Genomic DNA, 16,636 nt, shown 5'->3' with positions numbered 1-16,636 from the left:
TTGGCATTGGGCTCTGCAGGTCACCCTGCAGAAGGACATACTAGTATGTTTCACGTGCGTGTATCTCTTAGGCAACCTGACAATGACCTGAGTGCCTGAATTTTGCTACAGTAGGCCTGAGTAACTACCACTCTTTCTGTGGCTTTGCTAGCCAAGTTTGTTCTGAAGGAAATAGCAGTGCAGGGGGCTCTACCTTGCCTTGATCATTTTCCTACAAAAAGTAGGACCTGGATTCCAACTCTTACAATGAGTCCTGCTGTGGCTGTGGCCTTCCTTTGGCAGCATTACCTTTACTACAACTAGAATGGTGAAGGTAGTGCCTTCACAATCATGAACTTCCCAACTGGAATCCAATTCCTGCCCAAAATCAGGGCAAGTAAGATAAGGAAGAGGTGGAACAACTGCTCAAGTGAAAAGCCACCCATAAGTAATGGGGAATGGAGCCAGCATGCACCCACAGTTGCAGCTACTGGGCTGGAGTTGACACATGAGCTACAAAAAATGCTGCCATCCCATTAGCTGAGAGAGGATTTGCATGTGCTGGGTATTACAGAAGCAGCAGGGACAGCCCTGGCATCCTGAATTATAACCTGGTGAAAACATTAGCTGATAGAAATGGGACCTCCCTCATGAGTGCTGAATGAAGGAATGAAAAAAAAAATTTAAAAGAGGTGAGGGCATTCTTTGAAATGTGATGTTTGTTTGTACTATAGCTTTGTCCTAAATAACTTACTCTAAATGACTTTCTGGCTTCATGGTGTTGCAACTAAACTCAGTCTTCAGTCTACCTACCGCAGGCAGTGCTAATTGTTGGGGCAGGGATTATGGAGGATTTCAAACAACGGCCAAGGTTAAAATCAGGGTGATCACTAGAAAAAAGTTTAGTTAAAATCACTGCTTAACATCAGATTGTTTCCCTTATCATTAGAGGTACACAGATATAAGCCCTTGCCCGTACCGTGACTCCCATGAGTGACAGAGAATGACCGTATACTTGAATCCCATAAAGTATCAAGCTTTCTCTGGGTCTTATCAAATGTCACAACTATCAATATTTATTTGCCCTTCTCTGTGACTGGTTTTAGTGAGGAGGCACAAGGGACATTTTAAAGCATAATGGCAGACTCGAGTGGAATTACCGTGACACTGTTTAGATAACATTTCATAACAAAATGTCTGGTTTACCCAGAGAGAAACATCACACACCTGCCATCCCAAGTCTTGGAAGCTAACGTAAAGCTCATGCTTTCTGCACGCTGTTTTTAAGTCACTGCTGTTGTAATCTGTTAAAAGAAAAAGAGCAAAACAAGAGTTTAGACAGTAAAACAGGCCAAGCATTGCTGGAAGGCACATCTGGCCAGATGTGTGCATGCGGGCTCAGCGGTGAGAAGTGATGAGCTCCCTCAGCAGCTAAAAGGATACTGGTGTTGAGGGACATCCAAGGAAGGGCTGAAGCTTTTAAGATGTCTTTGGGAATGGAGGAACACAAGTAACAGTGACTCGGTTATAGTTACTTCAGCTGTCTTTAAAGTGTTTGGAAAACACCTCCAATAAAACAACTTCTTAAAAATAAATCTCCTGCTTCAACCCCACATAGGCTGCATCCCCACTGGGTGCTCACACTCACCCCACTTCCTTGGCTCCCATTTCTGGCATGTGCTGCCCCAGGTGGGGAACTCAAGCTGCACACACTCACTGAGAGAGAGATTACAGCCCCAGGAAGGTTAATCATCACCTAGTGCCCCTGCACCAGTCTGCAGAAGTGCTCAAACAGCTAAGGTGCCCCATAGGCAGGGAAGTCATGTCCTTGTTCCTCTCTGTGCCTTTACCCCAGCTTGCCCCACACAATTCATATGACCCATGGCACCACCTCTGCCCTTGGACCTTTACAAACCATGCTCTGAAAAACACATTTCTCCTTTCCATAAACTGCTTTTCTGAAGATGACACAGCACTTGACATACTCTCACCATTCACTTGCTCCTTACTTCCAATAAAGTGGGGACACAGGATGGAAAGCCCTGAACAAGACCTCCCTTGCCATGGCACAATGTATGGGGATGTTTCAACCATACAGGAGCTGCTCCTGATGATCCCACAAACTACAGCTATTGATAGCAAGTGGAATTTCCCATTTATATTTGGAAAGAGAGGCAGCTCGGCATGTGAACACCTGAAACCACAGTGAGCAGAAGAGCTGAGCTGTGACAGAAGGGCCTTTCACCTCCGGGTGTCTGCACAGATCTATCCTGATGGGTGGTTGCTGATTTTGTCACACCTCAGGTGGCTGCTGGACCTCAGCAGCGCAGCCACAGAAACCACCCTTGCAGTGAGGTGACTTGGCCACCAGCTACAGCTGCTGATCCTGTGCTTTGCACCCAATGGTGGGCATGAGAGAAAGAGATGCCAAAAAATTCAGCCAAGCAGCTTGAGAACCCAGGTCACCGCCCGTGTTTTCCTTCCATGCCTTTCCAGAGGGGACTTCTCTTCCCTAACAGCTCCCATTTGCAAGTAAAGGCACTCCTGTCAGCAGACAGATGGCACAGGCTGATGCCCCTGACTCCTGCTGCCCTGCACCTTTCAGCTTACCAGCCCCCTGGTGTCCCTCACATGGCTTGAAAGGGCACCCTCCCAGTGCACCTTTCCCCAAATGCAGCAACTGGGATAGAAAAATATTTTTAGTGATTTTTTCCTTGGCTCTGAATAAGCCTTTCTTTTTCTTCCCTCCAGCACCATTCCCCCTCCCCCGCCAAAGTTTGGGAACTACAAATGCAAATATTTATTCAGAAGAAAAACTATAATACTAAAAGCACATCCAACTGACATTAAGGGCAGCACAGCAGTACAGCTGGGTACAGTTAACACTGAGGGCTGAAAAAAACCCTACACCTCGAACCCAGCTTCCCAGCCACCAAAGATTAGAGAGTTGTTTTTAGAAGCAGTTGGGTTTTAAACTCTGAGGATTGCATTTCAGACTTTGAATAGCTTCGCTTCAATCACGGATTTAATCAGGTGAGCAGAGCTGGTTAACAGCCTGCTGCAGCATAAACATTCGCTCCTCCAGGAGCACGCGGTAGCAAGAACGGAGGCCAGTCTCTCTATTCAAGCTTTCCATTTTCAAACCAGACATACCCAGTAGAAACCAGGGTGCGGTGGTTTATTTCGGATGAAGCTTTCCAGCCCCTGGCTCAGCCCAGGAGCACATTTCTAGCATGAGATGTTTCAAAATAATTTGGTCATAATGAGGGAAAAAAATAAGAAGATTCTTTTAATGATCAACGGCTTTCATTGAAGCACCTGAGAACACAACTTTATTGTTCTTCAATGGGATATATAGATTGTTTAGAGGAAAATCATCTGTATTTGACATTGGAATTGATCTATTCACAACTGGGTGGGTAAAATGGTGCTACTTTCCAAATCCAGCTACAAGTTACCCAAATCTGCTACAGGAAAGGGAAGAAGGCAAGGGAGGCAGAGAAAACAGGAGTGGGAAGGAAGGCTGCAAGCAATCACAAGTTTAAGAAAACACAGGGGTGGAAAAAAAGAACTGCTTAACAAGCTACACCAAGCAGAACATGTTATGAACGTGTCCTCTCTCACACTACCCCCAAAAACTCGCCTCAGCTCATTGGTCAGAGGCACGCTCTGCATGAAGCCCTGGCTGATGCAGACAGCTCTACCTCCTCACTTCCCAGCCTCAGCCTTTGTTTTCTAAACATCAACACACTAAACATCCCCTCTCCCTGGCTTTATACTCTTCCCTGTTCAACCCTCACCCCAAGATCCCCTGCCCTCTTTTCTTGTTATGTGTTTGACTACTATGTTTGCTTTATGGAAGCTATTTTAGCCCAACTTTAGGTAAGTCACAAATCTTCAAGCAACCCTTAGCAGTGGCTTTCTGAATTGGGGAAAAAGATGCAGCAGTACAGATGTACATAATCATGACCCATTCCCTACAGTCAGGGGCTCAGCATAGGCCCTACACTGGGCATTCATCCTGAAATCCCATCAGTTATGGGCCTGAAAAGAAGAGCAATACACAGAGTCACAGGGTTTTTGGCAATGAGCTAAAGCTCATTTAGCTACTGAAGTTGGCTTCCACAACACATTTTCTGCAAAGCCTGGAAAGCAGCATCAGCCACCCCAGGCCAGCATGCTCAGCTGTTTTAGCCCAGATTGCCACTTGGGATGGTTTGCAGTGCAAGATCCAACTGCCAAGAGGCAACAGGGTTTGTGTCCCTTCCCGCCAGCCTTGCAGCAGGGAGCCAGGAGGGGCAAGAGCAGGCAGTCTGCAGAGGATAGGTGCTGCAAACAACTGCCACAGGGCTGGCCTACACTGCCATGGCACAACTGGTAGGGATTGCTTGCCTTCAGCATCTCTGAGAGTTTGGGGAGCTGCTTTGGGAGCTCCTGTAGGCTTATTGTGGATTTAGCAAAATTGTCTCTATTTTTTCCCCTGAACATACCAATTCAGAAACGCTAACTTGGCACTTACAAGTCACTGCTTTTAATCATGCTGCAAACAATTCTGTCTAAAACAGAGATTCAAAAAAAGCTCAAACCCCTAGTTCTGCACTTAAAAATAACTCCCGGAGCAACACAGTTAAAGCAGCACAGCTAAAAAGGCTTGTCTCTGTGGTGTGTTTGCACTGAATGTTGTCTGCCTTCACCAGGACCCAAGTCTGACTTTCTGCAAGCACAGATGTTTCTCTTAAGGCTGGACACTGGCATGTGTGTTGCTGAAAAGGGTGAGAGAACAGCCTGACCCTAATGGTCTTCCTCCTACAGATACTTATGCACCCACCTTGGATTTCCTATAACCTCTCCCACGTTAAGTGCTGGCAAAGAACATATAAATATTTACTGTGGTCGATCCATCTGAGAACACCCTCACTGCTCCCAAGGTGCCAGTTTACCAAATTCCACACAGTAATTAATTGCTTCTGTGATTCAAAATAGCTTTGACAGAGGTCTCCAAGGCCAGCCCCTTCTTCTTGGTGTTTGACTTTGGTGATTTGTCCAGATAAAGCTGGTGTAAACTGATCACACAGTTAATAACAACCCAGTTCACATGAAAGTGATCTGCCTGGGAGGGAAGAAGGGGAGATGTTGGGCTGACGTGAACCTGCATGTGAAGGCACATAGAGAAATTCTGGCCACGCTGTTCCAGTCTGCATCCAAACACTGCACTGAAGGGAAAACTATACTGGAGGGAAGATTGGCTGCCAGATAACAAAGTTTATTAACAAGGCCCTTGCCATCACAAAAGCATTTGGCCTTATTTGCCTTCAGTGTTTGTGCATACTGGCCTTTCCAATATCTGGTTCCTGTATACATGGGGAAATCTGTCTAGTGCAGTGCACATCTGCTGGAAGGAAAGGCCACTTGAAGGGCCTCTCCATTTTCCATGGAGCCTCTCATATCAGTCCAGGAGGCATTAAAGAGAAGGACCTGAAAAGAAACTTGGCTTGAGTTTCATTCAGAGCAGCAAGTGCAGCCCAAAATCCGGCATTTAAATTCTCTTTGAGGAGGGGCTGACAGGAACGGATGTGCCTGGAGGCTGACTTGCAGAAGAGAAGGATTATCACCACTGGAGAGATATCCCTGTGCAAAACCCATAAATCATGGAGTTGGCTGAAGGGCAGAGGTTCACAGCCTGTTACACTGGACAGTCCCATCTCTTTGGTCAGCTGGAGGGGTCAGCAAGAGTCTGAGAGCACGAGTTCAAGCCACTGCAAGGTTCAGCTGAGCCAGGGCCTCCAGACCCTGCAGACAACAGCAGAGAAACACCTGCGGGCTCCTCCCACCCACTGTGTCCCTCCATGTCTGGAGCCAGACATGGCATGTGACTTCCTGCCTCAGAAGATGAAAATACTCCCTTTTCTTCCTGTTCATCCTCCTTCTGCAGAAGAATTGAGGCTCCAGGAATGCATTGACGCAGGAATCTATGTCAAAGCAGTTTAAAACCATGGGAGTTGCTCAGTTCTGCTTTATATAAGCCAATGATAATTATGTGTTTATAATACATGGAAATAAGCATTCTTGGCAAAAAAATACAGGCCATTGAGAACCTTGTGCCACAGAAACAGCCTTAGCATCTGAGCTCTTGGTACTGACTGCAGGACAACTGTACATCAAAGGGAGCATTGTGTGGTCTCTTTAGGTCCCTTTCCCACACAGCAGCATGCCCTCACCTAACTCCCTGCCTCCCCAGGTGCAATACCAGCCCAGCAGCACACTTCATGCACTCCAAACTGATTGCAACACTTACCGTATGTAGACACTTGCCCTATCTAGTAATTGAGGCTTATAAAAACATACTGCCCCAAAACAACTCACAGCATCTTTTGAGAAAGGGGCTCCTTTTTGGACTGAAAAAAGAAAACACTGTGTATTGATTAACAAAGAAGAAGGAAGTTGCAGTCTACAAAAAACACCCATCAAAACCAAAAACTGGGGAAGAGCACTGACCAAAAATCTGACAAGATGTGAAATACAACAAGAAAAGAAGATGCACAGGCAAGGAGTGGCACAGAAGGGAACTGAAGCATCCCAGTTCTGCACCAACTTTGGGTCCAAATGCATCAGGGCACCTTCAGAAGAGCAAGGCAGCCTTCAGGATAATCCCTGAGGTTGCCTTCTGCTTTGTCCTGGGGCAAAATCCCTGAGGTTGCCTTCTGCTTTGTCCTGGGGCAAATGCTTCCTTAGCACCACCATGCACCAGGATTTTTTTATCCTTCCAGGTTAAAAAAAAAAAAAAAAAAAAAGAAAAGCCCGTGATCTCTAATGTTAAAAACACTTTTTGGTCATTGGTGCCTCTTGGGCTGTTAAATCAACCCCTTCTTAAAGACAACAGAATCTGAGAGTGCCACACTTAGAAGGGAAAACAAGATGATGTAGTCTCTCTTTTCTAAACATAGAAGCCAACCAAATATACATCTTAACTTTAAATTCCCCTCCTTTCCCCTACCTTAAATCTAGTCTCAACTATATCTTGTTGACTACTCACTGCCAAATTCCAGGTTTTAAATTAAAGCTGGCCCATAAAAGCCCTCAAGACCACAGAATGACAGCTATTTTCCCTTTTTGTCATTTTAGAATTTTATGACCTGATGTGTGTTGTAGTCAAAGAAAGCAGCAAAGTACAAATGGCCCTTTTTGCCCAACATATCTGCTCCCTCTGGGGCTTTGAGTCACATCACCTGATTTAATAGTGCGAAAATTTTGTTTCAGCACTGTGAAGTTTGCAGAGCTGGGGAGAGAAAGCTGGAGCTTATCCTGACTCCAAGTGCCACTAGCACCACAAAACAGCAGTGCAGCATGTAACTTTCCCAAAGCACAATGAATGCATTAGATAATTGGCTCTTTTGAAGGGAACACAGAAGCTGAGCCTACCTAAGTGAGAGAACTTCCTCCATAACAGCTGGTCTTACAACACCCAGATGAATAAACTACCTGTGCCCTTGGCAAGCTCATCATATGGGAAAGTAACTCAGCAAGCAGCTACAATGCCCAGCTTTAAAACTGGAAAAAGTGCAGAAATCTGAAGGAGGACCAAAGCAGGTCTCAGCAACTTAGATCCACAGAAGGTGTTCCCATGGCAGATTAGATGATAACTCCTCCAGAAATGCCAAGTTGGCATTGGCCAGTGTCCTTGAGGGAACTTGGACTCAACAAACCAGTTGTTTCTCCTGCCCTTAAAATCCAGAAGGGACATCTCACAGCCAGCCGAGTCTGGCATCCACATGGCATGGCATCGGAACCCACAGACACGCTGCAGTGTGAGCCACAAGGACATGCAAAGGCCACTAGCGGCCAACTACTGCTGGCACACACTAGCCCAGAGGGCAAGTCCATCACCACAGTGGGCTGGAGTAATTGAGCTGAGTCAACACACAGCCATGCACAAACCCTGGCTGCCAGCCCTGGAAGGGCTCCCACCCTGGCTCTGCTCCCTGCAGCAGGGAACCACCTTGGGTGCAAGCATGGCTCACCCACAATCCAAACATGCAAGAGCAGGGAACAGCCTACATATTCCCACCAGCTAAGCATCAGCAATACTGGCTCATCTCCCTCTGCTGTGTTTGGACATAGACTAAAAAATACAGCTGCCTCTCTTCCTTGGGGAATAGTCATTTCTAGACGTGGGAAAAGCAGGAATCCTATTGGAAACAAAGGGGGCAGCATAAGCAAATTAATCAAGCAACTTGGAATAGGCTGAAATGTTTGAGAGAAAAGAAGGTACTCAGTGAATGATGGGTTTCTAGCACTGTGGTGATGGAAAACAGACAAGACTAAGAAGACAGAAGACTCTTGATTTTTGCCAAATTTTTTTTTTCATTACTCTATTGCCCCACCAGCCCACAACAGCACTCACAAGGCTGCTGTACAAAACCTGCAACATGCAAGCGCTCCATAGCAAAAAGGCAAACTTCTTTGCCTGCCTGGAAAGGTACTTCTGTACCATGTGTATACTGATGTTCTCACAAGATTAAAAAAATAAAGGATCTCGTGCTGTTCTCCCACGTTTTTCCAAAGAAAATCGAAAAAGGACTCTGCTGAGGATGCAACACCATAAATCTCAGTGTATACAGAGATAAGAGTTTTTTTAATACTGCACTTCACATGGCTAATTCTAGACAAATACTGCATAGCACATAACCTACAAGCACAACAGTTGTGGTTAAAATACCTCACCACCTTGAATGCAAAAGATGCAACTTCACATGGGGGTCTGGACTCCATGTTGGATTCAAGAGGACTCCTGTAAGTTTCATTAAGTCAGACCTCCTCTTCCACAACCTTGCAGATGTAACCTATACCCCCAAGGAGAGCATCCCATTTCATGATCCCCGTCTTGCTTCTGCCCTCCAAAGCATCCAGAGCCATTACAAGACATCCTCCCAGCTTGTGCTGCACGACTGACTACCCCTGTTCCATGATTACCTGTGACACTGGACACCCTGGAAACGTCCTGAGTCTGGGTGGAGCGGTTCCGGCTCTGCTGCCTGCGCCTGCTGGTCACTGACCGAGTGGTGCGTAGGTGAACCTCACTCACTTTGAAGAAGGCCACCATGAAAGGCTGCTTGTCGTAAGGGCCATCCCGCCCTACCAGCCCTGCTTCTCTAGGGTTTACACTGAAACCTTCAAGCCAAAGAGAAAAGGGAGAAAAGTTAGAGAAACGGTGTGGTTGTGTTGCTCCTTTCAGCAACCTCATATCCCCATAAGCAGTGTCTCCTCTCTTCTTGTTCATACTCTTCTTTAAACACCAAACATTCCTTTCCTGCCACCACAACCTATGGACATTTTTAGGACAGTTCTCCACCTATGCTGGACAAGACTTCACTGCAGCATCTGGTTCCTTGGTTCCCCCCTGGCATCTCTAGTCCCAGTTCAGCAGTAAAGTTATATAGATATATATAGATATATAAAACACTAAACTCTGATGTGTCATGACATTAGTCTTGCTGCCTGTGAAATACAAGAAGCAGACAAGAGATTAGGAGATGTCTAGGGACAGCAGAGGGCAAAGAGATGGTGTGCTTTTGCCAGGAGCACAGTGATGGGCTCTCAGCCCAGCTGGGGAGGCAGAGTTTGGCACTAACATTTCCTCAGGGAGAAGTGGACAGCCCTTCTAGTCTTATTTGACATCCAAGGTGTAGTAAACTGCAGCATGAAGCAATAGAAAAAAAACAAGGCTGGAGATGGGTTCCTTTAGAATACAGATGTCACTGTCACATTCTGCTCATCGAGATCCTCTCTATTGCTTATCTCCCAACACTCAATTTCATGCTCTTTTGCAGTATCTTCTTTCCCACCTTTCAAAGTTTCAGTAGGCTGTGAATTGCTGCCATTACAGCTGCTCCACGTAGCAACCACATCAGTGCAATCTCCAGCAGTGTTCCCATGTCAGTTTTGATCCTGGCAGCCACGGCAGCCAGGACAGATGACATAAACCCACATGGGGAGGTACATACCTCTGTCTTTTCTCTTCCTCTCATCCCCAAACCTCATCCCACATGGCAGTTCCATGCCCCCTTCCACCTCCAACCCAGAAACTGAGGACCTACTCAAACCCACGTCCACCACCTTGTCCTGGTACTATCTAGGGATAGCTGACCTCACTTATGGGGACATTTCCATCACAGGACAGCCAGGAACCAAGGGCCCACCTCCTGTGTCCTCAGACATCTTACTTGTGGTGTTGGCTACAGCTGCCTTAGGAATGCAAAGTGCTCACCCTGCCTCATCCCAGCAGATTCTAGATGGCATCCAAGAGACTGAGGGGTGACTTGTGTCACCTGGCCCATAACCTACCATCCCGGGTCACCACGCTCAGCTGCAGTCCCATATTGTGCTGGGGGTTCATCACCCACATGTTGCTGGTGGCAGTGACGTCAAACTCCAGCCAGCCCTCCTCCGATGCCCACACCACCCGTGTGTCCAGCAGAAACAGGTCAGAGGCTCTGCAGAGAAGGGTAGGGATAAGACTGTGAGGTTGGGTTCTCGCTCCTGGCTTTTGCTGTTACAGAAACAAAATCCAAAATAGTTCTAAGTTATGTTGGTGTCCTAAACAAAACAATGTCTCAAATCTGCCTGTTTGCATCCAGAGTCTTGCCACATACTTCCAGGATGATAAATTCAAGATGATAAAGGTTTTGACCATTTCTAAGACAGAGGAAGGCAATCCTACTCCTCAGGGCTTCCATTTCTGCACCAGCAAGGGATGAGTAAGGCACTCTTCTTCCTGAAGAGTGCACAGCTAGCCCTGCCATTACTTCTTTCATACATTTATTACATTAATAGCCAGTGGAACCATAGCATGATCAGGCATTCAATAGCTTTTGCCACAGGGGTATCATGGTTTAAGCTCTCCATACACAAACACAGGTTTACCTCAACTGACCAAAATAAAGACCCAAATAAACAACTGGCCAAGCATAAAACAGTGAAGGAAAATGGACTTCTAAAGGCCTCCAAAGACATTTTTCTGAGGCTTATCAACAACAATTGGACACCTTGCTCCAAAGTTCCTCATCTTGCACCACCTTCATGGGCTTCAGCTTCAAATGCTTTTAAGTCAATAACTTTTTTACAGCACCAAATACTCACCCAAACTCTATTCAATGAAATCAGCTGCAGAAGCACCCAGAGAAATCCCATGTAATTTTTTTACTGTATTAGAGATGTAACTTTTCTGTGCAAGAAAGCTACGATTCCTACCCCTTTACCTGTGGACATCACCACAAAATGGATACCAAGTGTCAATCCCATCTTCCTCTCTTTTCCCCACTGGATTTTTTTTCCAATAATGCAAATGAGGAAGCAGGGTACCTGTCTCTCCTACCCACCAAAGGTTAAGTTCAGAAAAAAAATTATTGAATTGTGTTTTATTTTTGGCCAACTGCTATGTCATACTGCCCAGCAGCTTGGTTTGCATGAGATCACACATGGAAAAATAAGCACTTAAGTATTACTAGAGCTCTTAGTGCAGCTATTTTTAGAGCATGGAGGCTTTCCTCCACCTCACTAGTAGCTGCACACTGTGGTTGACTCAGCAGCCTTTCCTACAGGAGTTTTCTACTACTGTTCCTCCAGTGGGAAGAGGGCTCAGGATCAACTCTGGCCTTCACCTCCAACAGCAGCAAGCAGCTACAGATGGTCAACTGCTATGTGTTTTGGAAACCCTAAGGTCGAGAGATCTGGTCTTTCCCAGGCAGGATATTTAAACTGAAATGTTGTTTAAAGGCAACTGCAAACAGCAGCTGCAGCTATGACCACTCTTTCCCTCTCCAGTTTTAAGAGAGGAATGAACTTCTAGATCATTCCCACCTCTGAATATGACCTAAACTTTGGGCTTCTCCAATGCCTGAAGTCAACTATATCTGAAATGGCGTTTTCGAAGCACCTGTTCTGACCTTCCTCCTCACACCAGTTTCTTCTTGATCTCTGTAACTCCTCTACACAAGGAACTCTGTAAGAGCAAACCCTCCTGAACATTGAAACATGCACATAGTAGTCAGGTCTAAATAAACACAAAGAGGAGGTTGAAAGTTTGCATTCCCACTGCCTTGACCTTTGGGAAGGCACTTGGACATCAGAGAGCTGTAAAGCCAAAATGGTTCACATGGCATCATGTAACCCACTCCCTGAACTCCAGGCAGGATCACCTACAACCGTGTTGTTCCTGAGAGATGTCTGCCTGACCTGATCTTCTGTCTCCAGCCTTGGGAACTCTCATCTTCCCAGGAAATTGAATGGGCTTCATGTGACCTTTCTCCCCCACCATTATCTAACATAAATGTCACAACAATATCCCCTTCTTATTACAACAATTGCTTCAGTCTCTCCTTAACAAGCCCTGTTTTATAGACTTTGACTTCTCTCATTGCTTTTTATAGACCCAGCTCAGATCAAGACCTCACTGATGCTGAGTACAGTGGAAGGATAATCTTGATACATCTCACTGACTGAGCCTCTACTCATATACCTCAGAATATGATTTTGGCTTCTTCACAAAAATCACACTGTTAACTCATGTTCACCTTGTGATCAACTATAATCCTTAGATTCATGCTATTGAACCGCAAAGGACACCGTCATTCCCTGGGGTGTATCAACATCAATGATTTTTCACGTCCAAATGCAACTGTCCTTTCCACCAAATCAAATTTCCCTCCACCCCACCTCAGACTGAGCCTCCACAATTATTAGATTGCCTAAAATACAGACTTGCCTTCCAATGGGTATCCCCCATTTTAGTGTCCTCCACAAATATAATAAGAAAACTGCCTGACCAAAGAACCATTCTACCAAACAAGAATGAGCCACTTTATCTCAGTCTGTCACTCTCACTTTGGAAATATTTTAATTCCTTTGTAAAATGAAGAAAAACGGAGCAGTGGGCTTTCCAGTCCACTTAAATCTCTGCAAAGAGTCTCATATAGGACTGGCTTTCAATCAGCTCTGCTATTCAGATGATTTTTGCATTGTTCAACTGGATGAAGGTTCACCAAGTATTTTAGGGCATAGTGGATGTGTAGGCAACATATCTGAGTACCTTTTCTTTGAGCCTCTTTTCAATCAACATTTGTCACCCAAGCCTCAGCAGGCTGCACAGAACTGCTGTGTCATTACTAGTATCATTACTAGTTTCCATTCTGGCATGAAGGTTTTAAAAAAATATTCAGTCATCTATTTCCAACAACAAAATTAGGGATGAAGAGGGGCAAAAAAAATTTACCCACGTAACAAAACCTCCCAACTATTTAACTGTGTATCCTTAACCACTCGTTTGTATTTTTCAGAACAGAAATCTTGTATGTCCCTCTCACTTAAGAAAATCACCTCAAATTTGGCCAAGCAGTAAATACTTGAAAATTGCAGCCCACAAAGGCTCATCAGAGATTCAGCTCTTAGCAACAAAATTCTCTGAACTTTTTGCATGCAGGGAATGTACTTTCCCATCCTTTCCCCCCTGGTAAGGCAAACACAGTGAATCACCTGATGGGAATCTGTTCTTTCCTACAGCTGCATGGCCAAGAGATACCCCTGCTACTCCTGCAAAAAAATCCATATGATGTCTGATCTTGAAATGGACACTGGGAAATCTCCCAGACTAGCCTCTGGTCAAAGAGAAATAGGAAGGAAGGTTAAAGGGAATGAACATGTCATCTCAGCCCCTGGTCAAAGGGAAAGAATATCTCATTAGATAGGGAAAGGTGGAGGGTTTTTTGTAGTCATGGGGACACAGAGACATGTAAGGACTAGATGAAGAGACCTTGGATAAAAAGTCTGCAGAGAAAAAGGGATTACAAAGATTTTCATCTACACAACAAGAATGAGGACTTACAGCCATGTCCAAAAGAGAAATAGTTTAGGAAGCAGTCAAACATCAAGCTGAAGAGCACTACACATAAGTAGATGCAAGCCCACAGTCAAAGCGAAATTTAAGAGTGAACAAGAAAGTGAGAAATGGATCATATATTAACAAGTCACACAAAACAAAGTATTTAATTTCTAGTCATTAAATGACAATGTTGATCCTGTTGAGGTGGGCAGTGACCTTCCAAGAGGAAGCAGCAACTTAGTATGTGGCCACATTCATGGAAGGGTGTCTGAAAGCTTCAGCTTTTGAGAACAGAGGCAAGATGGAACCTGAGGGAAACAGGAAGAGAGTGTGAGGAACAAGAAAAACTAGAAAAATAAAGGCTGGAAGAAATTTTTGAGCCAGCATCACTGAAGAGAGAGGAAGAAATATCTGCTCTTAACATAGGCTGAAGAAAGCAGGGTCAGTGCAAAGGTTTCATGCCTAAGCAACCCCAGATGTCAAGGATATCAAAGGACCTCTGGCATCTCCACAGGACTTTAAAATTCAGTATACAGAAGATAAATTTCATCACCAGAAAAGGCAAGTTCTTACCATACTCTCTGTCTAAACCTGCCTCTGGGTTTTTACAAAGTTACTGCCACCTCATTGTTACTAGTGCGTCCAACAGTCTCATCTTTATTTTCAGTGTGCTTGACATCTGGATGAATCCAGTTACTGATTTCCATAGGAAGGCTGCTGCAGGCATATTATCTATTAACCTTTTATTATTAGACAGAAGCAAGTGAATGGGAGAAACTGAGGTTATGAGCTGAAACAACTTTCCTGATACAAGAGAGGATATTAAATAGGAAGATGCAAATTAGATACTCCCAGCTCAAAACAGGAGGTCTTTGTTCTGCATCAAGGCCCTGAAGTATGGCTCAAGTCTCAAGAAATAAAATGGGAGTGTTTCCATGGCCGTCAGAAGACTTTGGAGAAGGACAGAGAAGCAAAGGTCAACAGCACAATCACAAGTGGCTGCAATAAACAGAACGGAGTACACAGTTTACTGGAGAAAATATGGCCTGTGTAATTCAGAAGGCAAGATTTAGCTCCAGTGTCCTCAGAGAGCAGATTTGTCAGATATAAATATCAAATATAGCTACTATTCTTAATGCCAGCCTCCCAACCATGTACTCAGAGCATTTATAGGAGAAACTGCTTGCATTTAACTTCAGTGCTTTCCCCCTCTAAGGTAAATATTTTGTTAACTGAAACCTCTGTGTAAACCTTTCAACAGAACGTGTCTAGGTGTTAATTCTCTTTAATTGAACACTAATTAAATTAGGATTCAGTCAAATTAGTAACCAGGTCAAATGGTTTCTCTTAGTTACTATACTTAGTGAAATGTTCACATTAAAATAATTTCTCTGTTCTGGATACACATTACAACATGGAACTTTGCTACAGGAAAAACACCAGAGCTATAAAAAGCTAAATTTAAAGAAGCATCTGTTGAAGTAGTTTTTTTTACTTTCCCACCCTCCCTGGCCTTCTTTCCCTGAGCAGACAGAAGTTTTACCAGGGAGACAGTGAGAACAAACAGAAATCTCACCTTCAAAATGACCAAGTTAAAGGTCTCGTATTTTAATTACATGTCTTGGAACAACATTTTTTGGCCCAACTTCAAAGCTTGCAATTACCCAGGTGTTTAAAGGATTGTTACGCATCAACAGCCATTTACCAAAACATTAATTACTTTAAGTCTCTAAAACTTTCCTCAGCTCAACCTTTTTGTTTACTTTTCTTCAAAGACAAGTTGACATAATAGTCTAGACTGCCTAACAGCAGTTTCTCAAAAGGGAATTTTGCACAGAAGTGTGTGGAATCTACATTTTAATTAATACACTTTCTAAATGCCCTTCTGCATACCTCAGGATTAGTGTCTTTAGTTTGCAGTGACATCAACTTTCTGTAAATTTATCCTATGTATAGCAAACTAGCAAGATTATTTGCTCTTATCTACCCTCAGTGGGTAAATAACTCTTACCCACAACTGACTTGGTCTTATAGAATTGGATGGAGCTCCACATAGATAAAATTTTGAAATTGCAGCCTCTTCACACCTGTAGATCCCCCATCTTGCAGTAGATCTAAGCACTGCTTCAAATTTAGAAGTGTTTATTACTTATAGAACAGACCTTATGTGGAGGTCCCATGGCACAAGGTACTTCCAAGAGATGCAATACAAAACCTTAACAATTTAGTGTATCTAAATAACCAGCGCATTTAGTGTATATAAATGACCAGCACTCCAAAGACTTAACAGCAGCATAGAAAATTTGATCTATCAGTGCTCCCCTTTACAGAGAGCCTCAGGCAGGGGAATGCCAGCACCTGGAGTGAGTTACCATGGAAAGCAAAGGCAGCCTCTACTGCTTCATGAGAAGTGAGGTTCAGTTTAACTGTCCTGAAGAAGCAATGCCACCACCTGTGGGCCAAAAGGCCAGGAGAGTTTCTTAGAAACAAGGAAGGAAATATAAAGAAATGTCAACCTACAAATGAAGTTGCTTCCAAGGTGGAAGAGAAGACCAGCACCTGGGCATTGATTTGCAAGACTGAGAGCCAGCAGAGATAAAAAAGCACAGAATGGAGATGTTGGAACATTCTGCATCCAGACATGGAAAAGAACAAGAAAGATGGATAAGCTCAGCCTTGCACCTCCACTGCTCCCTGTAATGAGTGACCCTGTGCTGAAAAGGATATTCTGTAATACTGTGTCCATTGCCTCTGGCAGCAAAATCTCCAAAGGCAGAGGGTTAA

General features: G+C 44.4%; 1 protein-coding gene across 1 annotated transcript in view; it reads right to left on the bottom strand.

The window, feature by feature from the left end:
• The window catches only part of BMP6 (bone morphogenetic protein 6), an 89,444-nt gene that overhangs the window by 3,781 nt on the left and 69,027 nt on the right, over positions 1-16,636 (bottom strand). The window contains exons 3-5 of the mRNA XM_030265472.4: positions 10,321-10,469; positions 8,950-9,147; positions 1,207-1,283 (exon numbers count right to left, since the gene is read on the bottom strand). Of these exons, the coding sequence (XP_030121332.2) occupies positions 1,207-1,283; positions 8,950-9,147; positions 10,321-10,469 (424 nt within the window). The remainder of the gene's footprint in view (positions 1-1,206; positions 1,284-8,949; positions 9,148-10,320; positions 10,470-16,636) is intronic.

Source organism: Taeniopygia guttata, chromosome 2 (assembly GCF_048771995.1).
Source record: "Taeniopygia guttata chromosome 2, bTaeGut7.mat, whole genome shotgun sequence".
Taxonomy (NCBI): domain Eukaryota; kingdom Metazoa; phylum Chordata; class Aves; order Passeriformes; family Estrildidae; genus Taeniopygia; species Taeniopygia guttata.
The sequence above is the reverse complement of the archived record's forward strand: the minus strand, read 5'-3'. Positions and strand labels throughout refer to the sequence as shown.